Source organism: Symphodus melops (assembly GCF_947650265.1).
Source record: "Symphodus melops genome assembly, chromosome: 16".
In the NCBI taxonomy this organism is placed as follows: Eukaryota; Metazoa; Chordata; class Actinopteri; order Labriformes; family Labridae; genus Symphodus; species Symphodus melops.
This window is the reverse complement of record NC_136706.1, coordinates 9,407,571-9,432,682: the sequence shown is the minus strand read 5'-3', so window position 1 is coordinate 9,432,682 and position 25,112 is coordinate 9,407,571. Positions and strand designations below refer to the sequence as shown.

The 25,112-nt window shown below is 41.2% G+C and overlaps 2 protein-coding genes across 2 annotated transcripts; both read left to right on the top strand.

Moving 5' to 3' along the window:
• Positions 1 to 5,803: 5,803 nt before the first annotated feature.
• Positions 5,804 to 12,539, top strand: LOC306836666 (uncharacterized protein). The gene is made up of 3 exons (XM_079363862.1): positions 5,804 to 6,122; positions 10,006 to 10,146; positions 11,737 to 12,539. The coding sequence occupies exons 1-3, from the start codon at positions 6,053 to 6,055 to the stop codon at positions 11,922 to 11,924; spliced, it is 399 nt and encodes a 132-aa protein (XP_079219988.1). The 5' UTR covers positions 5,804 to 6,052; the 3' UTR covers positions 11,925 to 12,539.
• A 957-nt stretch (positions 12,540 to 13,496) lies between these two features.
• rab14l (RAB14, member RAS oncogene family, like) lies at positions 13,497 to 25,016 on the top strand. The gene is made up of 8 exons (XM_079363861.1): positions 13,497 to 13,672; positions 18,617 to 18,675; positions 19,775 to 19,828; positions 20,997 to 21,174; positions 21,383 to 21,449; positions 22,173 to 22,260; positions 22,423 to 22,453; positions 22,572 to 25,016. Exons 2-8 carry the CDS (start codon positions 18,624 to 18,626, stop codon positions 22,747 to 22,749), a joined length of 648 nt encoding a protein of 215 aa, XP_079219987.1. The 5' UTR covers positions 13,497 to 13,672; positions 18,617 to 18,623; the 3' UTR covers positions 22,750 to 25,016.
• The last annotated feature ends 96 nt before the right edge of the window (positions 25,017 to 25,112 follow it).

Genomic DNA, 25,112 nt, shown 5'->3' with positions numbered 1-25,112 from the left:
TCCCAAAATATGCAAAACAATTTCTATATTTCCCCCCTTTTCCAATATTTTCCCTTCTTCATTTGGAGCGTCTTTCCCAGTCTTAAAATCGTGTTACTTAACAGCAACAGTGTGTGTGTGTGTGTGTGCGCGTGACAGATTTGGAGATTGGCATCACCTTGATTTAAGATAGTATAAGAAATGTAATATACTGTATTCTTACATGCTGTGTGTTGGTATAGTATGAATTACATCATATAAATTGAAATAAATAAAGAAGCCACCACAAAATGTATAAACAGAAGCTTCAGGACTGTGGGTCCTTGTTGTATCCTGACAAAATCTGTCAATCCTCCAGCTTCATATCCACTTCAAAACTTGTGTTTCTCAGAAACTAAAACCCACTTAAACACAGGGTGTCTATTTTCACTATTCCAACATTTATATAGAAACACACAACCGAGTAGTTACTGATCCACATGTATGGAGGCTGCTGCTTCAAGCGGTTGTCTCGGGTTCGAATCTGACCAGTCTCCTTTCCTGCACGTCATCCCCCTCTCATCTCTCTCTCTCTATCCACTATCCTATTTTTATGAGTCTTGAATACCTTACTTGAAGTTGAATGAATGCAATTCCAAAATACACTTTGTTCAGGATGCAGGAAACACGTAGACATGATTTGGCTGCATTGAGCCACAATGTCTCAAACAGGTTATAGAATTAAATTCCTGTAATTTTCCTGGTCGGTATAGTCTTTAAGTATCACATTTTATTTTGAAGGAGCATGTTCTCAATCAGCTTGAGGTGTGTCAATCGGAGAGGCATGGACTGCACTTGACGTGATTGACCACATCAGTAGCCACTTCAAAATATTAAGCTATTATTATCTATCAGCCCATTCAGCGCTAACCAGCTCATTGGAATTTGCTGCAACAGGCTGTGAGAGGCTTTGGTGGCATTTCAGTGACTCATTTTTAACAAGATCATTTTTGCTCAAGATAGAGTTAGGAACGTTTTCCTATAAAGTAAAGACTCATACAAAAGAAATGCAACTCGGTTTTAACTTAAAGAACGACGTACACGTGTTGTGATAACTGTCTGCAGAGATTTCATGTTTTATGGTTGGCAGCAGGTGTGTTTAACCCAGCCAATGACAGCGTTAAGGTGAGATAAGGAGTGGAAACAATTCAGTGATCGGACGCAATTCAAACCAGCATTATTTTTGAACATATGTATTTGTGCATGCATATCTCCGGGCACCCCTTCATAAGTCAATGCCCTGGTTTGGCCACCCTAGTCAAAAAAAAAAATCTCTCCACATCCCTGCAACCATGTACACATAATGAAGCTGTGAATAACCTGCAGAGGATGACAATCCGTCTCAGGTCAGCTGAAGAGAGGAGAGCCTGGTCTTGGCCTGAATGAGTTTGCATGGCACTGTGAACTTGATAGTGCCACCCCTAGTGACAGCACCAGATGGTGAGAAGGGCCACGGGCTTTACTCTGAGGGCCCCTGGGCAGGAACACAGAGCAGCCATGCTGAAAATACAAGGCCACTGATTGGACCGTGCCTCTTGAGATGCCACAGGCTAATAAGACGCTGTGAGGGGCAGCGCTTACATGCTTGAGAAGACGTATAATTCTGTTAACCCGGTAGTTTCTCTGGGCCCCTCCGCTCGCTCATCATGGCAGACATTGTGGCTTAATAGGTCAGTAAATGTGAGGGCTCATCAGGGCATTTGAAGGGATTGAAATCTTTAAAAAGAAATTGTGATGGGAAAAAATGAAATTATTTTTTATTCTGACAGAATATAATTCTCAAACAGAAAATGTGATTTGTGTTTTTTTTTTCTTTTGCAGTATTCTGGTAAATGAACTACAGGGCAATAAAGCAAAAAAAAAAAATCCAAAGTGCTTACATTTCCACTACTGGTGCTAAGCCTTTTACTGAGAAGTCTCCTTTGCTGCATAAGGAGAATCAGGCTTTGCCCTCCCTTTAGTGTAAAACTGCAGAGGCACATACATCCGGTCAAACTTTCAATTACTAATATTCTGAGTGCTAAAAGGCAGTTTCCTTCTAAGGCTTCAGCAGTTAATCTTACAGCTAGTGCCAGCATTAAGGCGATAATCATGGGACATGTGACAAAAGCACACAAAAAAAAACTTCCCGGAAAGGACAGCAAAACAGACCTCAGAGGATTTTAACAAGAAGCCAAATTGTCCCCATAAAGAGAAGTCATAACCTTGCAATCTAGTTTCGAGATTTTTGTTTTGATTCAGCTCCATACAGCCTGCAGGAGTCAATCCATGGTGTACAGTATTGTGGTCAAACACTGCTGGATTACTGCTCATTAACTGCAGAAAAAACCCGCTGGGCTGTGGTTAATACACGAGACTTAATGGCCATTTCCAGTTTCATCTCCTCTGAATTTTTACAGGAGGGTTATGTGTGATGACAGATGCCCAGAATTAAAGCCTACAGAGCAGAATTAACTTTTCATGCATTTCCTCCTCACATCCTTGTTGTTACTTTTTGGTCGTTGCTTGCACGGCCTCAGGCTCGCTTCTTCTTCTGGTGTCTTAATTGCAATTTCATCAAGAATTTAAAGCCTGTGAAGCCCTCCCTATTCTTGTCACTGTCGCTCCACAACTATAGCCACCGCAGGGTACTTCAAGGGTATTTAAAGCAGCTATTGTGTGTCAAAAGATAAGTCAGGAGCAGCTTGGGAAGACTCACTTTCATCACTGTAGGACTGCCGGACCTCCTTCTCCCTCTCCGAATCCATCCGTCTCTTACTGTCTCTTTCATGGCTTTATCACTCAAAGGCTCAGCAGCTCAGCAGAATATAAATGAATAAAAGCTGTAGGATGGGGGAACAGGGAAGAGGGCGAGACAAAAATTGCATGCACACATCAGCAAGGGCTTGGTTTTATATGCTTTGAACCACTCTGTTTGGTTGTTGTAGATGCAATATGAACATTTCACATTACAGATTCATCACATGTCCATGTCGAATGGGAAACTTGGAATGTTTGTGCATGTGTGAGTGAGTGAGTGAGTGAGTGAGTGAGTGGGCGTGTGTATTTGAGAGTGTGCATGCCGAATGTAATTTTACTTTTATAATCAGTATATCACTTTAGATAAGCGCTGTTTCATCGAGATTGGATGTAAATTCAAAAGTGTTGCATCAAGTAAAGGACGATTATTTTTCACTTACTGGCAGAAAGTCAGATGAGTATAGATTGCTGGCACTCCAATGTCTGTACAGGAAATATCACACACTGTTTAAATATTGGATGTAACTGGTTCAAGAAGCATTGTTTTTGCCATTAAGGTCGTCTGTGTGTTGGTTTTTTTGAGCCAGAAGTTATTCAACAGGAGGCTGGGTTTTGAGAAAAGCAAGCATTTAATTATTTTGAGTTCTCAAAGTCATACTAGTGTATGCTTACTGCTAAATCTTTTGCTGGTAAATTAAAAAGTTAACAACAGAGTTTTGAACAAAATGACACTGTACTTGACGTGGTAGCGGGCCGAGGTTATTTATACTTATCCAGGCAGGCAAACTTTCTAGCTTACGTCATAGGTGAGAGAGCAGGTTGATGGTAAAAAATGAAAGCGCCTGTTCATACCGCAGTGGAGAAAAGCAAACAACAACCTGACATCCATGAGCTGTTTGTCACCCAAAAATAAATGCATGTGAAACACTGAACAACCTAGATACCAGGGCAGACACAGATACATACTCATTAGCTCTAGAATAAACATAATAAAAAAACTAGCTTATGAATCACAGAAGGAATACACCCCAAGGAATACATCCCATATACTATAATACTAATAAGTCCATTATTAGCATGTAAATACTCAAAAAATGTACCAACAACAAACAGCAAGTGACTATTAGTAAAAGTGACACCTAGCGGATAACTAGCAGTAGATACGACACAAAGCAGTTAAACATTATTCATATCTTAAATCATGATATGAGTTAAAGCTGAGTATATAATATGATGCAATACCATTTTTGTACCAGGCTGTTAAAAAGGTTTAACTGCACTGTAAAGTTAAGCATTATAGCATTGAGCTAAATGGGGAATGTCCCACTTTTGGAGCAAGCTTCAAACAGCCACTTAAGGACCTACAGTTTTTCTTGGCTTTCTCACCCCCAGACATGAGATAAAATATCAGGCTATGGGCAGCAGCTGTTAGTGTTGGCGATGCACAACGACTGGAAACAACCAGGGCTAGCCCAGCTCTCTCCAAAGGCAACAATAATCCACATCTACCTGGCCCTTTTCCGTGCATTAACATGTTTCATTTAATTAGATTTTGAGGGGAAAAAAGTGAAAGCAATAATTACAGCTCACTTTAGTGTTACATGTTGAATTGCTTCTGTGCTCTTCATTTTTAGTTATTGACAGTTTGTGTTTGAACTTTCAGTATAATTCTTCCCCAACCCATTGTTTTTTAAAGAAACACTCAAATATGCTGAATCATACGTGGTGTCACATCACACACACACACAGACAAAATACCATGAATATTGATGAAAGCAAAAAAAAATAAAAAATTATTTTCCTCCCTCATATTTGTGCTCACACACACACACACACACACACACACACACACACACACACACACACACACACACACACACACACACACACACACACACACACACACACACACACACACACACACACACACAGATGCCCAATGATATACACGAACACATGTTCCTTTCTACAAAACATATGCTTCACTCAGACAGCACACATTCTTGGTATATCTCCCCTCTCATCCTGTTTTTCTTTAACACACTCACAAACACACAAACAATGACTCATGAATAAAACCTCTGAGTGGAGACAACTCGCACACAGCTGCACACACTTACAAATCCAAAGAGGCACGTGTGTGTGGCAGAATCAGAACAAAAAAGGGAAACTCTAGCTCATGATTAGGAATTGTTTGTTTTGTAAATGAATGCTAATGAAAGGATAGCTTTTCTGCTTTCCATTGTAACCAAAACATATGTGAAAAAATCTGTGCATGCCGCTGTAGATATGTGTTCATATGAATGACAGTGATCATTGGCAGCCATCTATCAGGCTGTACCATATGTTGCTTTGGGTGGGGAGGGAATGAGGGCTTACCGCAAAGCCTGCCTTATCCTCTGGCATTACAGTCTCTAAGAAAGGATTTATTCTTTAATTCTTGATTAGATAGAATTTGCTCCCCAGTGTGGGAGCACAGTGATACACTGAGCAGAGATAACCTGCCCCATTGGTCGAGAAAAGTGTGTGTGTCTGTTTTTGTTTGTTTGCTCCTTCCTCTTAACCCTCCCATGCACACATGAACACACTCTCGTACACAACAATCAACTGTCTTCCCCCCTGGTGTGCCATCCCATTTAGTGCCTGGGCTTTTAACACATTGTGATAGGGCTATTATTAGAAGCGATGGATTATCAATCAGGAATTAATCCTGATTGATGTGTTTGGCTCAACAAGAAAAGAACCATCCTCACTGCTTCAATGTTTGTCTTCATCTTTGTGATGACAAAAATGAGTTCTTTCATTTTCTTTCTCTCTCTCTCTCTACATGAAAGGACATGAAAGAAAAGAGGATTTTAAGCCCTCCTTTTTGTGATCAAACCACTAGATCCACCAGCTTCTTCTACCCATAAGGAGGTGAGGAGACCACTGAGGGAGACATTCATTTATTTAGTTCCTTCCACTCATTTATCTTCCTCCCCCTTGTCTCTATTTGCCTGACTGGCTGCTGAGCTGACTGCCTCAGCAGCCTGCCTGCCTGCCTGCCTGCCTGGATGGTTGGCTCCCTCTCTCTCACTGGACTCTCTCTGGCACTTCACTCACACACTGCGTGAGCTTCGCTGAGGCTGGAGTGGAGAGAGACAGTCAGGCTGCTCAGGCTTTTGGAAGTGGGAATCTCTGCCGGATTTGTCTCTCTGTCTTTTTTGTTTAATGGACTATTACATGAAAGCAGAGGAAATTTCCCACTCTCTCTCCTCCAGCACTGACCACTGACCATCACTACTGTGCTGCATCCATGACTTTACATACCTGGCTTGTGTACGGGCTTGGATTTATCTTGGTTTGGGCACTTTGCTTAACACAGGGTGAGTAGTTATATGGTCTATGCTCATGTACAAATTCATGGGAAATTTGCAGTCTATTGAGACAGATTAAAAAATGCGTGCGTGTGTATATAGTTTGGGTGTTGGGTGTGCGTGTATGTGCATGTGTCAGAGAAGACAAAGTGTGCTTGGGCATTAATGATACCACAGGTGTAATCTTGACTGAAACAGACTTTTAAAAGGAACGTTATGAGACATAATGTACCATACACTCATGATATATATATATATGATATTCAATGATATTGTTTTGCAATTCGCTGTGTTAAAACAATATGTTAAAGCAGTACAGTTTTTGTAAAACAAAGCTAAAAATGTGCAAAATGTTTTAAAAATGCATCAGTACAGAGTTTTCAAAAATAATCTGGTAAACGTTGCAGACAAAAACCCAACAGGCGAGAGTACGACCACATTAAGGAAGAATCCAATACACATGCTTTTGTTCTGCTTGTAATTGACAAAGGAGTTCAAAGTTCAGCTTTCCAACAATAGGTATTATCCATATGTGGCACACTAAATTTCCCCACAGAGCAATAACCATTGACCTGGCACGGCTCGGCTGCAACCTTTTTTTTTTTGTTGTGTTCACAAGAGACCAAACAAGGAGAAACGGGGGGTGACGCTGTGCACAGAGATGTTGCTTCCCTTGATTCATTTCTCTGTGTTTGGTCTGAGTCAGATCACCTCTGATCCTGGCTCCAGACCAGAGTGTGAAGTGAGCTCTTGGAACGATTAATGATGTGGTGTTCATAAATAGGGCAACGTCCATAAGAGGCGGCGGCTGACACAACAGAAAGCTGGACATGGATATTTATTACAACGTATTCAAAACAGAATCTTATTTCAGAATTGATACTTTTTATGCTTAGAATCCAACAGACATTCAATGAAGGTGACCGTAATTCAGATTTTATAATGATTATTGAACCAGATAACCGTAATATAGCACAAAATTAAGATGCTATTACAGAGTAGCCAGTAGATATTACATAACAATATATATAAGAACAGTCTTAATGAAATCATACTAATCATATAATTAGGATGCATTTAAGGTGATTTTATAATGAGGGGTTCACTTTATTAGGTTAAGAAAAGACTAATTCCTTCTTACTTCCTGTCTTAAAGCGTTCTATGTTCTTTTTATCTGCCAAGGCTTCTTTATTTATTTCAAATTGTTCTTCTCTTCATATGTTTTTTAAATAAAACATTTTTGTGCTTGTAATGGTTTCCCTGAAAATGAGTGTCTCATCGCTAAAATGCGAACTCGCTGTTCTAAACCGAGGTCACAGGACATTTTTAAATATTCAAAAGATAATTAACATTTTCTATGCAATCTGTGAGAGGATCTGGTTATAATAAACAGTACTGTGCCATGAAAAGCAGAATGTGTTTTTCAGTATGTCCTCGTTAAATGCACAAATGCTCAATGCCGGGCTGTGTTTTAATTTTTTATGAATGTGGGGTGCAATGAATTGATAAACCAGGTAGTTATAGCCAAATGTAAATGACCACTGCACTGCTTTTTATTTCCGCCACCATTACCCAGCTCTAATGAAATGCTCTAATATTAATGAGAGCACTCGTTGCACGGTGTATCACCAGCGGGGGGGAATATGACACATCCCCTGAAGGTTGGCATGTGTTCACTGTCCCATGTGGGGCTTTACATTGATTCCAGCAGATTTCTAAAGTGATTTTTGTAAGAGCATTTGCCTGGGATTAGTTTGCTCCTGAAAGCTCCATCAGAGCTTTTGGTGGGCTATTTAACCAAGCAGACGCGGCGAGAGGCTCATGTCCGCTCTCTGCCCTCATACAGTCCCAATGTTTGCACAGATAAAGAGGCAGGATTGGTTTCAAAGCCAAAGCTGATCTTCTATCTTGTGTGTGTGTGTGTGTGTGTGTGTGTGTATGTGTGTGTGTGTGTGTGTGGGTTGGTTGAGGGTTTTGAGGTCGGGCACAGGTGTGTGTGAGTGGTCCTTGTTCGTGGACAATCCATTTAAGCTCCAGCAGATTTGTTCTGTTCAGGTTTAGCCTTACTTTCTTGAGAGAGTTAGAAAGTGAGAAGTACAGATCAAAGAGGCCTTTAGTGCATCTCATTTCTGGAAAGATATGCTATACAATTCATATGACTGAGTGTGTAAAAGCTCCTCTTCCAGCAGCACAGCAGCCAAACCTTTTATTCCAAATGATTATGATAATGTAGTCTATCAATTCCAGGGGTCGGCTATAAGGAGAAAGGTAAAGAGCCTAAACAAGCTGCATGTTGATTTAGCCCCTCTACATTCCTCCCTGTGTGCTGTAGCTTGCAATACTTACATTGCTCGAGCTTTGAGATCACAGGCTGGGGGTAGGCAGGCAGACAGCTCAGGATGGTGTAGCTATACTCCAGAGGGTGAGTCACCCTTAAGCACAAGCTGTGGAAGAGAAGAGAAGAGAAGAGAAGAGAAGAGAAGAGAAGAGATCAATATGGAATAAATATCAAAATCTAAAGTAATGCTGCATGCTGGGACACACTCTTGGTATGCAAGAAAGTGCCTTCAGTTAAATGGAGGAGGATTGCTTTTAAATTAGCCAATTTGCACTGTTTATGTGATGCATAGCTTAAGGAAGAAGGACTTTGATGCAGCAACTTAAGTAAACGATTCTAGTTGTAATACAGGTCATTCCAATTTGAATTAGAGTCAATGCACGCGCTTGCGACGTCGATATATAGAGTCTATGTCAAGTGGCAGTTTGGGGACAACTTGGACAACATCAGCCACCAACATTGCTAAAGAGGTGGCTCTTTGTTAGCCAGATGTGTACCTTCATGAACAGACAAGGACACTAAAAGAATCTGGGCGACTCTCACCTTTTATATCAGTTTTCTAAGCTAAATAGCACAGTGTTGGACCAGAACAGCAAACTAGGCCAAACTATGTCATGCTAAATATGCCGATGCACAAACCAAGAAAAAGTGGGCCACGAGGAACTAATCAATTAAGTGTGCCATCAGGAAAATTCAAGTGAAATAGACTTGTAAATTATTGACACCAAATATAGTGATATGGACTGTGAAGAATGTGTAATAAACACAGACAGAGCAGGAGCAGCAGTCACTAATTGAATATGGGATATGATGACACAGATGATGCAAACTACATTATGGAAGCCTTAAGTGAGCATGCATTCATATATTCTATTTACTCCTTTTCCTGTAGTAACAAGTAATAACAAAGCTGGTTTTCCCACGGTGTAAGAGTCATATATCTCATTATGTTGAGATAACAAAGCCTCTTTTCTTATGATACTGGGTCATTTTCTGCCCATTTAGACAACAAAAAAAACAATGTGCTTGTCACTGTGACAGTCCAGACCATGGTATGTCATGTTGCCAATGCCCACAATGAATGATGTATGATAAGCCCATTTTCTATTTCAGGGTTAAGAGATAAGTAAATTAAGATCTTGAGGAGAAGGAAATTCACTAGAAAATTCTGTTATCCATATTTTCCTTTGTGTAATGTGAAAATATAATCATAATGTGTATCAATAAATAAATAACCCATTCCAACTATGGATATTATATAGAGCCAAATCATACAAATAGTAATCTTTGCCTGAAACTGTACTCTTCGTTATCAAAAGAGACCCAATATGAATCTACCAAGAGCAAGCACATGGCATCATTTGGAAACAGTGGCTTCAATCTGCAGAAACTTCGAGCAGAGCCAGACTAAGAACAGCCACCGGTCACTATCAGGAGAAAAGAGAAAAGGACCAAGTTTGTGGTTTAACACAAACAAGCTGGTCGATCATTTGAAGTTGCATCGTTCAAAGTTGTCATTATTATTACAGTATTGTTTTGTGTTTCTCCTTGTAGTCAAAGGGCTGCAGTGCTATGGCTGCAACATCATCCAGGGCCAGAGGTACGTGGACGTGGGCTGCTCCAACCCAGAGGTCATCACCTGCACCCACTCACACAAAGGCTTCAAACACCGCTTCTGCATCAAGACAGAAAGCAGTGAGTAAATCAAATTTCACCAACAATTTTGAAACACCAATAAATTAAAATATTCTTCATTATTCTACAATTTATTTCCCCTCTCAGCTGTGTATCTGTGTATGATTTCTATTTGTAGACTATTTAATGCTGCAGCAGGAGATTTTAAATTCACTGTGGCGTACCACTGGACATCGGCATAATCACTTTTAATCATACTTTCATGTTAATGTTCTTTGTCCACTGATGTGAATATCTTATTTCTCCTTGCACTGAGGGTAGTTACATAAGCCCACTTTGGTGTGCTTTGCTGAGTATATTACAAGTCACTCATTGTTTGATGTTGAGTCAAATGGAAGTTGTGGACGTGGCCATGACGGGGAGAGTGACGTTCAGATGAGTGGTTCTGCTGATATCCATGCAAGCATGGACAATCCAGCTGTTCCTTTGCTCGATGTCTAACTCAGTTCAGTCATGCTGAAAGGGCTGATGAGGCACCTTTTTACCTTTGCTCAAAGAAATGACATGCTAAGACAAGGACTGACACAAGCCCACCAGATACAGTATAATTGTCAGGATCTTGTGCCAGTGTCTTGGTTTAAATTGAGGCCGGTCAGACTATTAATCTGCAGGTGTCCCCGCCAAACTGAAATCTAACTGATACTAAAGAAGTTCAAACAGTTTTAGAGTTCTAGTAGCCTTTGTACTTTTTCAAACATCTGTCTTTTACTTTTTCAGTCAGTGCCCTCTACCTAATGTCCTGTCACTTATCTGCATCAGTTATCCAATAACTCTGATTAAAACATAAAAGGTGTAGATAAACTAGGTTAATAATCCTCATTAAATCTGTAGTGAAGTCAGGCTGACATTGTTAAGTTGGCCTCGCTCTACCTGATGTTTTTTCATTTCAGCTCCATGTGCTCACTGTGTCTAGAGAACTTCAACCCTGACTTTATTATTATCCTGAAAGACAAGTGACCTGCAGCATCAGGCGTCAAGACAACACCAGAAAGATAAAAAAGAGAAACAATCAGAAAATGTTCTTATCCAGAAACACATTAAAGACAACAAGTAACTAAGCCAGGTTTCTTTTTGTCTTTGGTAATAATTATAATCGAGACATTTCTTGATGCTCATCAAGTTCAAGGAAGGGATCAGTAATTAACAATGGAAAACAATTGTTTAAGTAAGAACTTAAAAAATGGTTCAAACTCCTGTTTTATATGCAACCATGCCAAATATTGCTGCTCCAAGATGTAAATAATGCACTTTTTTGTCACTGTGACTAAGTTTTACTGGCAGTGTTATACACAAACTGTTCTACATTATGGACTGATTTGCAGCCAAGACTTTATTAAATAATCCGAATCATCCAAATTTGATGTATCTTTAAGTTTGTACTGCAGAGTACAAAATGTACCATTGGTCAGAGGTATAGGTTTCCTGTGTGGGGAGGACATAGTCTGTGGTGTGTTCCTTTAAGATCTCTAAACGACTTCCTCATTACACACTTGCACTATCTGCTGCTTACTTGTGCTTTTTTCTTTGCTGAGCCAAACACCAGCTTGTCACTCTTCCTCTGACTGATTGTCTCCTCTTCTGTCCATCTAGCGGCCCTGGGTATTGTCCTGACCAGCGGTTGTGCCACATCCAGACACTGCCAGCAGCAGGAGCTGCCAGGGGTGCGCATCCACTGCTGTGACTCAGATCTATGCAATAGCGCCCCCACGTGGCATTCATGCACATTGCAATGCATAGGTGCACTGCTCAGCCTCCTGTTGCTGAGGATGTGGCTGTGATATGGAGGAAAAGTAACACAAATGGACAACGGAGAAAAAATAAGTTTTATATTAGTAACTCTCATCTCTCTTCTTAGATGATCACGTTTAGGGCTAAATGAGAGTTTTACTAAGGTGTTACTGGAAAGCACCTGGAAACCATAGCTTTTGTTTCATTGTAAGCTTGGACTTAAAATAGCCTTGTTTCATCAAAACAGAGATGAAGATGCAGAAGTCTTTTGTGATTTTATTGTGCACACATTAAATGAAGATTATATATGGTGTTTTGGGAATCTATGAAAGAAAGATCATAATATTATAATGTCACTCCATAAAATATACAGTTTAACTCAGAGTTTATAGAGGCTCATATTTACTTGCAACTTCCACATCAACCCATTGTCTCTGTAAAGAACAGCATATCTTTCTATAGATCACATCTTCATGAGCAGTATGTTTTTTTTAAGTCACAAGCTACTTACTTTGCCATATTAAAGATATTTTTTTAGTTGGCCATCTGGCTCCTTGGCTAAGCTTGGGACTGCACATTGCATGTTGTGTAGGATTGTACAGTGAAAGCATGTCATGTTGTGAATTACTGTATTAAAATGTTTCATATTTTTCAAAGGAAAAAAGTCTGGAACCTTTTTTTTTTCTCCACACAAACAACATGGATGTTACAGGCAATACATAATCAAAGAAATCAGAAAAAATATTAACTTACTTCATTAAAAAAAATGCCAGATTGTTTAAACGCTAATTGGAAAAAAGCATGCTGAAGTCATGGTCATAAGGCATATGGTACCATAGATAGATACTTTATTGACCCCGAGGGAAATTCAAACCATAGGCACATATACAATAACATTACTGCTGCCATGATCATACAGCGTTATTTGTCATGCAACAGTAGTGTAGGCCTACTGCATATCAACAATTTGTATTTAACTAAACTAGTTTGAAAAATCTGGATAAAACTGGGAGTCACAGAAAAGCCTTGCTTAAACAAAAGTTCTGTCTCATTTGAAACAGTATGGCTTTGCAAATCCAATTGCTTCTGCATTTTTTTTCAGATCTGCTATACCTCATGATAAATGTTTAACATGTGACAAATGCGATAGTGGACACTACATAAATCCATGAGAGATTTCCCCCCAACAAACATTCAATTAACATTCAGCAGATTCTGTGTCAAGGGAAAGTGGGTGAAACAAGTATGGCCAGAGAAGCTTTTTTATATATTAACCTGTTTTACAACTAAAATATTCAATGCATACTGAATATATAGCTGAATACATATTATATAGTGTCTTTAAAAAAAAAAAGACACTATATGCCTTGAGGCCTCAGGAAAAGTCGTTGTTAAAGGGAATCAACTAAATAAGGAATTAGCTTTTGAACATACATGTGTCTCACATATTTATACTCACGTATTTTCGTCAACATTACCCTGAAGTGCCTGAATTCACGTCAGGCCCGACTTCATCTCAAAACACAATTTAAAATCTGTTCAAATTATTGGTCAGGATTTCATAGTCTGATAAAGCACTTGAGAAGTACTGAGTGAAGTCACACCTGTACAGGTGCATTTGCTCTCGGTGAACACACGGCGTACACGCCGCATAAGATGCTCTTTGTCCCAGAAGCCCATTGTACACAGAGGAGGAAACCCTGTGCAGTGAGCAGCCATCTTGGATAGACAGATCATACTTGAGCCAGGATAACCTGCATTCCTCCTCTGATCTCAAAGCTCAAAGGTTTATCATCTGGTAAGGGAATAAAACGACAGCATGCGTGGACACACTCATACAAATGTGTATAATGTCTGGCAGGGCAAAAGAGCAGATATTTATATTAAAAAAGACAGTTGGAACAGTTAGGTTAGGGTTAGCCGAGAGTAAGCTAATTGCCAAGCTAACCCACTATAGCTAATAGATGTCTAATGCTAGGTAGGTGTTTATTTATCAGCATTCAAGAAGAGGAGAAGTTACCTTGTGACTGGTTAGAGAATACACATGTCAGCGATTAAAAGACTTCCTCGCCGATTAATAGATGTGTCTTGACAAGCTAAGTAAGCTTCGTATTCTGCTAACATAATCCAGCTAGCTGACAAACTAGCACGCTAAGGCTACCTTTAGCTGTCGTTAGTTTGTTGTGTGGTTGTTTTTCTGAAACAAAGAAGAGGAACAATAGCATTTTCTAGCCTCGACATGTTAATTACACAACATTTTTTTATTGTTCATGTGCTTGAAGAAGCAACCGACATACTGTACGTGGGTATGTGTGTTTTGTTTCCAAGATGCATCCATTGATGTCAGTAAGCAGGTAGCCAGCTAGCAGCTGTCCAAACAAGCTAATTATGCGCCGTGTTTGTTATCAAGCCGCTAAAAGAGCTACTTCACTTTCTCTGTTTTCTTCTTCTGCTCTGTAACGTTGCTTGTTTTGTTTGTTGCAAACGCAAGATGATTAAACAAACAGATGCTGCCACTGTGCCGGTTGTCAAGCTAAGCTAACCAGCTCATCGATCAAACATTACAACATGAGAGTATTAATGTAAAAAAAACCCCACCAACAACACTATTACGATTAGTAAGCAGCCAAGCTACTTTTAATAATGTGATACAGAGGACATCTGTATTGGTGACATTTAATAAGGAACCACAAATTCCTTAACCAACACTGTGTTAGCTCAATCTTAAGCTTTAGTTTCTCATACAACACTTGAGTTGAATTATAAAGTAAAACTTAGCTGGCAACAAAGGAAAACTATTCATACCTTCAGGTGTTGCAATTTTTTTTGATCGAGCTGCCTTAATCTAACCAAAAATCCGTCACTTGTACCAATACATCATCTGTTCAAACAATCTTATTATGAAACTCTTAAAGCTCTCTGAAAGCTTTTTTTCTTCTTCTATTGATTATATTTAATCATACGAACATTATGAATTGGGTGTCTGCTCTGTCTCTGCCTGTAAAACAGTATTGATGATCTCATGTTTCAGAGCTGATAAGGAGTCACATGATTTGAATCGTTGGCCTGAACATCATAAAGACACCACGACTACGATATATGCGTCATAATTTCCCGATTTTTAGCTTCCATAAGCATCCTCTTGTACGGGGAGTTGGTGGTTAAGAAGTGATAGACAGTCTGACAGTGTTTCATCAGAGAGAGGTTCTGCGTATACTGAGAGTGACTGAGAAGTGCTGAGGCTGCAGTCTGGTCACATGGTCTTCTTGACCGGCCTTCCCCTTGACGGATACCTCGAAGCTTATTTCTATGTAATGAGCAGATAAGCTGAAGGAGGTTGGTTATCACAACTGAATCATTTTTTATTTTTTTTTGGTCTGACTGGTAAATCTTCACTTACAGCCTTACCTTCCAGGGCACTGTAAACTACAGGGATTCAGGTGACAGTAGAGAGCTTGGAAAAGTCAATCAAATGTTACTGTGTGGTAAAGGTTTGCATTAATTTAATCAGCAATAAGTTCAAGATTTGAATTGATTTAGAAGTATATATTAAGGCTACAGTCCTCATACGGGTGGCCCGGCTTTACGTCTGGCCTGTGGCTCCTTTCCCACATGCTGTTCCCCACTCCCTGATTTCCGCCTCTGTCCACTGTCCTTCCTCTCTAATAAAGGCAAAAATGCCAAAAATAAATATCTTAAAAAAAAAAAAAAAAAGCTGTGCTCATTTTCAAAGCCAAATCGATTTTTACAAAGCAGCATGTTAGGTAGTTATCAGTCTCAGATGGTGTCTGATGATGATCACAGATCATGCTGACAGTTTTCCCATCTGTTAGTTAGTTTGTGTTATCAAATGTCAGGTCAAGTTGCAGAGTTTGAGGGAGTCTGGGAGTGAGCCAAGTCTTTTCCGATGCGCCCAACAAAAACAGTCGCAGTCTGCTCGTTTCTCTGAGTTTCTAACGGAGTGATGTGCAGATCATTCAGCACTTTCTAACCTCATTAAAAAAAGAAATGTTTCTGACAAGTAGATATCCGAGACTGAAAAATACTTGAAGTGTTTGTTTGCCATCAATACTGTTTACAGGCAAGACTGAGCAGATTACAGACGAGCATTGCACACACCCAATTTAAAATGCTTTCATATTGTGTATGTGATTGAATACAATCAATAGAAAAACGCTTTTAGGGCGACACATAATTGTCCATTTGTTTTCATGTTTTTGGATTAAGATTGTATTGCCCTCTCCTCATAGGAGTCAGTATATGTGATTATGTGTCAGTGTGAGGATACCCGTGACCCACAGAGGCAAATGTATGTGTAATGTCCTGACCTGAATTAACCTGAACATAGCCTTACATGCCCCCCGAATTTCCCCAACTTAAGCCGTATCTGAAGTCCTCTATGTTTCAGCCCCTTGTCTCATTCTCCCCTCGTTCATAAAGTCTGCTTCTTTACTCGCCTCTCGTCAGTTTCTAAAGTCTAGTAACGCTACTTCTCTGTTGTATTCTTGTTTCACATCCACATTTCTTTGTGGTTGTGTCAGCATTAATCTGACCCGTCAAACATCAGCACTGACCTGCAGAAGGAGAAGCGTGGTACCAGAACTGGCTTCTGGTGCAGCACAGTTCGGGACCGAACTGTTGGTCGGAGAAAAGCACGAGAAAAACACGGACACATCGGGCGGTTAAATGACTCGGCTCGTGATTGTTCAGCTTGAATAATAAGCTGCTGAACAGCAGCACCTAGTTACAGAATGATGAAGCAGCGCTCCTACTGACCATCTTGAAGTGAGGAGATTACATTGCATTGGCAAAATACATTTTACAGTGAAGGTGTTAATGGGCCAAAAATGAACAAATGTGCTGTTTAAAAAGAGCTCCTCTTGGTTTTTCAACCAGTGTAAACGTTTCTCTTAATGGAGTCGTTTTTGCTGATGTAAAGCATCTGGGTGTAGAAAGGCACTTTATAGATAAAGTTTGATGGAGTTGTTTTTAGAAGTATCGGGGATAAACATTGTAAATCTGAAGGATTCTCTCTGCATGTATTGTCTGTGAGTGGAGTGGGATCAATGCAGCATCTCTTGATATCGGTTCAGTGTCACAGCTATTTTTAGCCACGCTCTGAGCCCGTGATGCAGACGGCAGTTTTCTTGTGAACCTGTGAAGTGTCACTTTGTTTACAGTTCGTGTCCACTGAGTGCTAACCAAATGAGCCAGTGTCAGTGTGTTGCTCTGTCATTATGGGAGGAAACCAGTCCGTAGACTTCATAGAAATACTGAAGATCTCCTTCAGCTCGCTAAAGTTATCTCTCCCCGACCTGCCTGCTGAAGGTCACTGTTGCCATGAATACTACTTCTGTGTGAGTCTTTTAATTTATGTCATGTCTGCAAAATATATTTGGTCTTTTCAAATGTAATTTGCACACTAACATAAGTGATTTTTTATTTTTTTTAAACTTTAAAAAAAGTGTGATCGTCATCGACAGGAGGCCCAAAATAAAGTTTGAAATGTGAACGAGCTGTAAAAAAAAATATAATTGATTTTGAGAAACGATGCAGTATCCCATCACAATCATAATCCTGAGATACTCTTTTTGTACCTCGTTTTCTCCTCCACACCGAAGCTGTACGTTTACAGGCGCTACTGATTGGGTTCATGTAAAGTCTCGGGGGCGAGACCTTAAGGCAGCAGAGGGGTTCAAATCCACTCATGTACATCCTCGCTCTCCCTTTCCTCTCTCTTCCTAATTTGGCCGTTTCTACTTCAATGAATGCAACTTCAACTCTTCCTCAAATCCATTTGGAACGCGTGGATTTTGACTCCACGAGTTCATTATCACTCAAGTTAAAACAGTAGCATGAATGGAAGCATCCAGAGTGTTATGTAAGGTTAGGAGTCATTGTTCACCGTTTTCCTTCAATGATCAGTTTCTAGATTTTGCATGAACAGTTAAACGTGTATGTTTGCTGATAAGAGGTGAAACTGTGTGAGGATGAATTTCCGTTTCCTAGACCTCAACTCAAACAGTTTGTCACAGTCAGCAGACTGTAAGGTAAGCAGGCTGCAGTTGTTGTTGTTTTTTTGCCTACATTGGATGAAGTATGAAATACTGCGTGTTTAGTGTGTTCGCACCTCCTCGTTGACCATCCGCGTTTAGTTTCAGTTTTATTATTTCATCATACAGATGCAGCACGTTTGTTGGTCTCATACATTACTTGCTCACACTTAGTGGTTTTGATGGGCTCCAGACAAAGGTAACTTAAGAAGGGTAACATGACATGTGATTGTTGATCAAACGCTGTGACCGGACTGTTTACACCACGCGTCGCCTCTCATGTGTTGATTCACGTTCCCTCAGAACTATAATGTTATGACTGCACTGGTGTGCACTGATGAAGGATTTGGCCTTCATTGTGGACCTGTTGGTCTGATAGGATTATGGCTTTGTAGACTAACACTGGACTGTAGGTGAACAGTTGAAGTTTGAACAGTACTTCATTTGTTTTCCCCCGATCACTAACACACAAAAATATCTTTAACACAGCTATACTAACGGACTGTTTTTCTGAAACCTCCCCCCATAACTTTTTTTTTTTTTTTTTTTTAATGGAAGAGGGAAATACTGAAACGTATAAATACTCTTGAGTTGTTTCTTTTTCATGCATGACTCGAGGATGTGTGAGGAGAAGGGTCCTGATAGACAGTTTGGGTGCTTTTAACGTCTTCTCTGTTCTTCTTTTTCAGAGCCACAATGGCCACTGCACCGTACAACTACTCCTACATTTTCAAATACATCATTATCGGTAAGTGAGCGATGTTGAAGGAGATTCTGCAAGTCGTGTGAATGACCTTCACGCGTCTTTGAATGAAACTGCACAGACTCACTAGTTCCTGTTTTAATTTGTTTTTTAAAAGTCTGTCCTAAAAGTCAGATTTTTAAGAGACTTTGCATTTAACTGATGAACGACATCATTATTGGACAAAGAATTTGACATATGTTTATTAATATTAAGTTTTTCCTTTATTACAAATGATGTTCCAGTGCTGCTGATGTGTTTTTAACGTGTGAGCTCTCGGAGAACGGATCTTTGCTTTTACATACATAAACACACAGCCCCAAAGCTCAGGGCTATTTATCCTCCTCCTCTGTGGAACCTGAAACGCCTCGCCTCAAAGCCAACACTACGTCTGGATATTAAAGGGGGGGGGGGGGGGGAGCTCGCAGCTTGCAGCTTGCTGCTTAACGTTTTCTCTTTCTAAATTTTCTGTCAAGGAAAAAGTTTGTTTTTAAGAAGTGAAAATTCAAAGATGTTGTAATCTCACTCGTTGGGAGTTCCATACGGTTTCCAAAGCTGCGTCTTAGTGTTGTAGCGGACCGAATTTAGCAATGCTAATTTCAACCTGGGCAGTTGCTTGTTGAATCCATATTACAGATTTGTCCTGAAAGCAGCAGATTTCTCTCGTTCTCATTCACCCCAAACACATCTTGTATTTGGACTTCTGCTCGCCTGCAAACTGGGTTTCACTTATTCAGATGAGGCAAATAAGGGACTCTGGAGTCACCGATGATTACACAAACGACATCAAGCTGCAAAAGTAAATGTGCTATTAGTGTCAGAACGAATACAAAAAAAAACAAAAACAAGGGTTGTCAAACTCTGTAGGACGTTGAACTTTCTATTCTCCGAGTCTCTCTTACCACTCCACAGGAAAATGTGAGTATCATCTCTGACAGTCCCTGAGGCGCTGCTACATCATGCACGGGGGCAACACTGCAGGCTTGAATAGAGAATAGTTGTTTGTCTGTTTTTTTTCCCTTGGTTGACCTGAGTCTCTCTCTCTGTTTCTCTCTCTCTCTCCCTCTCCCTCTGTCTCTCTCTCTCTCTCTCTCTCTCTCCACAGGGGACATGGGGGTAGGGAAGTCATGTTTGCTTCACCAGTTCACAGAAAAGAAATGTAAGTGCCTGCTCCGATCTCTGCCTCCTTTTCATGGGAGCACGTGTCGCAGTGTATGAAAGGTTGCCAGGTTAGATTGGAGGGCCTTAATCTGTTCGAGATGTCTTTATACTCCGGCGGAAGTCAGCGGCACAGAAACGCTAAAGAGCTGCTCCGTGAGAGACTCTTCTTCTGTGTGCCAGTCAGCTGCAGCCCCCCGTCACCATTCAGCTCGCTCTTGTTTGGTGCTACTATTAACAAGCCAGATGCTGTGTTTGTCATTCACACGCCATAGTCGCATCCTGCACACACACACGCGCGCGCACGCACACACACGCACGCCTTATCCAGTGTGATTTTTAGAAAAAGGGTTTCAGTGTCAGTTGAAACAAATTTGCCGCCCTCTGCGTGTTGATACTCGTCGTCTTTATCCTTCATGCACCTGCTGATGACTTTCAATAAAGTGTGGGAATCCAACGTGTTTTTAAATATACAGCAACAGATGCAGCTTTAATTGACCAGAAGAATAAAGAAAATCTTCAAACGCTAACTGCAGGAACGCCTCTCACTAAAACAAAGCCACAGTCGGGCTGATGCTCAGCATACAAGATTAATCTACCTTCAAAGCATTTTCTAATAAGCTTCTTGACGTGGTCAAACTGGGATCAAATACTGGAGGTGGTTTAGAAAAATGGAGATTGTTTACAGCACGTTTACACGGATGAGGCGCCATTTAGTCGAGGACACACGGAGAAAAAGATGAAAGAACATCCTCACTGCTTATTTGGACGTCAAGTCAGCGTCCTCTAAGATCCCGGTCATTCTTTGTCAGCTTTCATGCTGATGCTCAAGGGCAAACATCTCCTGGGTCGATTAGTCGTACATTCTTCCTTTTTAAGAAGGCTGAAGTGTGTATGCGTGTGTGTGCGCATTCGAAGGACCATCATATATTTACCCTCACTGTTCCCTCCAATCACATCTACTGAAAACATGAAAGTAGGCCAATTAGAATGTCTGATGGTTTGAAGTTTATCGAGTTCATCCCTCCCTCACATCGTCACATAAACCTGGGGGAAGCATTGTTTATGTGATGATGAAGATGAAGAATTGACGTTTAACTTTCACATCAATAATAAAACTTCTACATGCCTAACTCGGCCTCACTCTCTCTCTCCCTCCCTCCCTCCAGTCATGGCCGACTGCCCCCATACGATCGGCGTCGAGTTCGGTACAAGGATAATTGAGGTGAGCGGCCAGAAGATCAAGCTGCAGATCTGGGACACCGCGGGACAAGAACGCTTCAGGGCCGTCACCCGCTCCTACTACCGTGGAGCAGCAGGGGCGCTCATGGTCTATGACATCACCAGGTACAGGGTGCTTAACGTGGCTCTGAGTGTGTGTGTGTGGGAGATGCAGTTCCTACACACACACTCAGCCCGACGCTTGTATGTGCATTTGACAAAAGATGATGCCGAGTGGTGATGATGTGGGAGAAACGGATGCAGACTCTTCTCTGACGCATCGTTAGCCTGTTGTCATAGTAACCCCCCTGTCCCTTCTTCTAATTTCATGAAGGAGAAGCACATACAACCACCTCAGCAGCTGGTTGACTGACGCCAGAAACCTCACCAATCCCAACACTGTGAGTACTCCTGTTTACATCCTCCCACTCGGCGAGCTCCTGTTTCCTGTTTTACTGTGTTCATCGGCCCTCTCCCTTCAGCCTGTCTGAGAGCACAGAGACCTTTCCATTTCTTCAATTGAATTTCTTGGTAAACTTGATCAGCTCTAAATCATCGTTTGTCCAGAGAAGTGTGTTTCTGCAGTATCTCTGAAACTGACACTTTTATTTAGCATCTGTAAGATGACAAAGAGCTTTGGAAACTTACCTTTACCAGGCATGAACTTCAAATAATGAACATTTAGACCCAACTCTGCTTTAATGTGAGGCTAGATCTTTTTTTTATTTTTATTATTATTTTTTTTTTCAAGCTTATGATGTTGACCTTTATTTGTACCAGCAAAAAGTTTAAAGCTCTCTGGCCCAGTCCGGTGACGTTTGTTGTAAAAATGAAATAAAACCCTGAGAAGAACGTTCATGCTGCAGTGCAGCACTGCTATGAGGAAGCACAGAGCAATACTGTCCTTCATTCATGGTAACAGTTACATCACAGTTGCAAGAGGCAAGCATCTCTTGTGCTAAAGCTGGGGGTGTGACTTCCTCTCTGTCTCTAAATCGATCTCTTGGACAACTCAGCGGTGCATCACCTCGCCTCAGAAATCTTCTTCCCGCTCTGCCTTCACTCTTCTGAGGTTTAGAAAGTCCACTTCTCACTGTCTCTCCTCCTGTCTCTGTGTCCCCCAGGTGATCATTCTCATAGGAAACAAAGCCGACCTGGAGGCCCAGAGGGACGTCACGTACGAGGAGGCAAAGCAGTTTGCTGAGGAGAACGGTGAGCAAGGCACAGAGCAGTGCATGCTGGGAGGAGGCCTGTTAGTTGCTCCCTTACAATGTTGTTTATATTTCTTCTTTAAAGACACAAACTGATCCCCCAAAGCTGTTTGTTCCTTCATTATTTGTAACAGTGTTTGACTGACTGCCATTATGTCTTCAGGTCTGTTGTTTCTGGAAGCGAGTGCAAAAACGTAAGTCTTCCTAACTTCTTTGACTCCTCACCGCGTGTCCTACGATCTCCCTCTGCTTACATCCCACGACTCCAACTCCAGTCTTTTCTCACTTTTGTCACAACCCTTCCTTCTTCAGGGGTGAAAACGTTGAGGATGCCTTCCTGGAAGCAGCAAAGAAGATCTACCAGAACATCCAAGATGGCAGCCTGGACCTGAACGCAGCCGAGTCAGGGGTCCAACACAAGCCCTCGGCCCCCCAGGGCGGCCGGCTAACCAGCGAACCACAGCCCCAGAGGGAAGGCTGCGGCTGCTAATGACCAAGCAAAACACCCCCCCCCCCCACCCCCTTCATCGTCCCCTATCCTCTCGCTCACTCTCTCTCTCGCCGTCTGTTCTGACCCGCCCTCCTTCAAACATCCAACCCTCCACCTCCATCCACACTCGTCCTTCACTGCACCAGGAGGCCATGGAGGGGAAGGGGTGGGGGGGCAGACATGGGCCAGACTGAGCTGGGCTGTGTGGACTACATCTCTCCCCTCCTCCTCTCTGCCCCTCTCACTCCTCCTCCTCCTTTAATCTGTTTTATCGCCCCATAACTTTCTCCCTCCCCCCCCTCCACTCTTACACCAGTCTGTGTATTCCCCTCTGTTAAACTATCATAAAGGCCACCACTCATCACATCGGGCTACTGACACTTGACATAGATGTAATGTTCATATGATAATGATAAACTGAGACTGTTTTTTTTTTTTTTTTTTTTTTTCACGTTTGGTTTTCTAGCTCTGTGTAAACTCTGCATTAATTCACCCACCTGTCATCTGTTTGTATCGGATCAGAACTATAATCTCAAACTCCTGAAGCCTAACCTGCAAGGTTTACCCATCCAGCATTTATTGAGATACGCGGCGGCTGTCCCATCTCACTCCGTGTTAATTTCTCGCGGGATAAGGCGGCGAAAGCCACTGCGTAGAGTATCATGGGGGCCACAAAGGTAGAGGCTCTAGTGAGTCACATGATGTTTTTTTCTGCAGGATTCGAACCTGCTTGTGGCTTTTTTTTTTTTTTAATTCATTTTCTGAAACGCTTGCCACAGTGGAGAGGGCGGGGGAGGGAGTACTTAGAGGAATTTACCTAAAATTCCTTGATCTCTCCAAAGAGATATCAGAGGAAGGAATATTGGGTGTTTTCCTGCTCGTGTGTGTGTATGTGTGAGTGTGTGATTTTGAGAGTTTGTGTGTGAAGAAGTTGGATGGAAGTCCTTTTGACTGATTTAAAACGGCACGTTCACGTTAAAACATTGCTTTGTCCTTTTTTCGGGGCGGACAGAGTCACTCACTCGGTCTCTTTGCGCCCGTTCTCCCTCTTTTCACACATCTGAACCCCAAAAACTCTCCACCAGGTCTTATCAACAGATTCTGTCTTTTTACCAGCATTTTCTTTGTCATTGTTTGTTGCCTTATTATACTTAATGTAATTACTCTTTATCTCTTCGCTGCACTTGCTCGTCACACTGCTGTTGGACTCAACCTGATTCAACAAATCAAGTATTTTAGAGTAATTATAGCAAATACAAGCGGCGGCTGTTAAAAATAAATCAATAAAAATAAAAAAATAAAAAACTTCAGCTGCATGGTTTCAAATCCACATTGTAACTTTTCAGATGTGAAAAAAAAAAAGTCAACACTCCCTTATCTGAAATGTTGCACTGAAGAACAGATCTGTGGTTGATTTGGGCGGTTGTTCCTCTGCTTTGTACATTCGAACACCAAGCAGCATGCCCCCAACCCTGAAACAGTGAAACTGTCAAAAACCAGTTATGCGTTTTTCCCCCCTTTTCAAGTACAAATTTTCTGTACCATAGAGTGATTCCCTGATTGGACAGCTGTAAATATTGCTTCTTAACTATTGGTGATGACCTTGCTACTTGGGATTTAGAAATGTATTTGCTGGCTCTGCCAAGATCTGTACAGTTGATGTGCTAGTGGGTTGCCTGTAATTCATGCTTGGGAAATTCTGTAACATAGTTTCTATTAATAAATGTATGTAAAGGACAGACACCTAGAACCCCCCCCCCCCCCCCCCCCCCCCCCCTCCCTCCCTTAAACCATCCCGTCTGCACACTACTGAACCTGTCAATTGGTTGAGGGGAGAGGAAGTGGATCGATGATGTGCTAGCTAGTATTTATGTCTGCAAACTCTCCTTCCTCTTATCAAGTTGAGAATGGGGCACTTTTATGTTAATCTGTTTTGTTTTTTTCCCCACCTCATTAACGCTTCTCCAAGTGGGAGGGGCTTGCATCACTGTCTTAACTTTTTGGAGAGTGGGGATTGGTTTGTTATTGTGGAAAGTCAGCGGGCTGGGGTCTTCCTTTTTCCTGTGTCCCACCTCTTGCAGTTTGAGTGACCACTTCCTGCTTTTGTCTGTCCACGAGTACAAAAAAAAAAGTACATATGTATAAATTTTTAAGGAGCTGTGCTAACATTTAAATGCGTTGAGTGTATATGATTTTAAAATGTTGACATTTTGATTTTAATGACAAAATACTCTAGACAGAAAAAAATAAATTATACATAACCTGTTGCTCCGTGTCTTTTCTGGCTTTGTTGCTGCTTATAAAAAAAAAAATCTTAATGAAGAGTGAGGCTTCGAAATGGGCCGGTGCAAAGATTTGCTCAA

Bases quoted from the DNA above. Each gene is read 5' to 3' on its own strand.
- LOC306836666 (XM_079363862.1), top strand. From the start codon at position 6,053: ATGACTTTACATACCTGGCTTGTGTACGGGCTTGGATTTATCTTGGTT. The intron at 6,123-10,005 runs GTGAGTAGTTAT...TTCTCCTTGTAG, and splicing joins GGCACTTTGCTTAACACAGG to TCAAAGGGCTGCAGTGCTAT. The intron at 10,147-11,736 runs GTGAGTAAATCA...CTGTCCATCTAG, and splicing joins CTGCATCAAGACAGAAAGCA to CGGCCCTGGGTATTGTCCTG.
- rab14l (XM_079363861.1), top strand. From the start codon at position 18,624: ATGGCCACTGCACCGTACAACTACTCCTACATTTTCAAATACATCATT. The intron at 21,450-22,172 runs GTGAGTACTCCT...TGTGTCCCCCAG, and splicing joins ACCTCACCAATCCCAACACT to GTGATCATTCTCATAGGAAA. The intron at 22,454-22,571 runs GTAAGTCTTCCT...TTCCTTCTTCAG, and splicing joins CTGGAAGCGAGTGCAAAAAC to GGGTGAAAACGTTGAGGATG.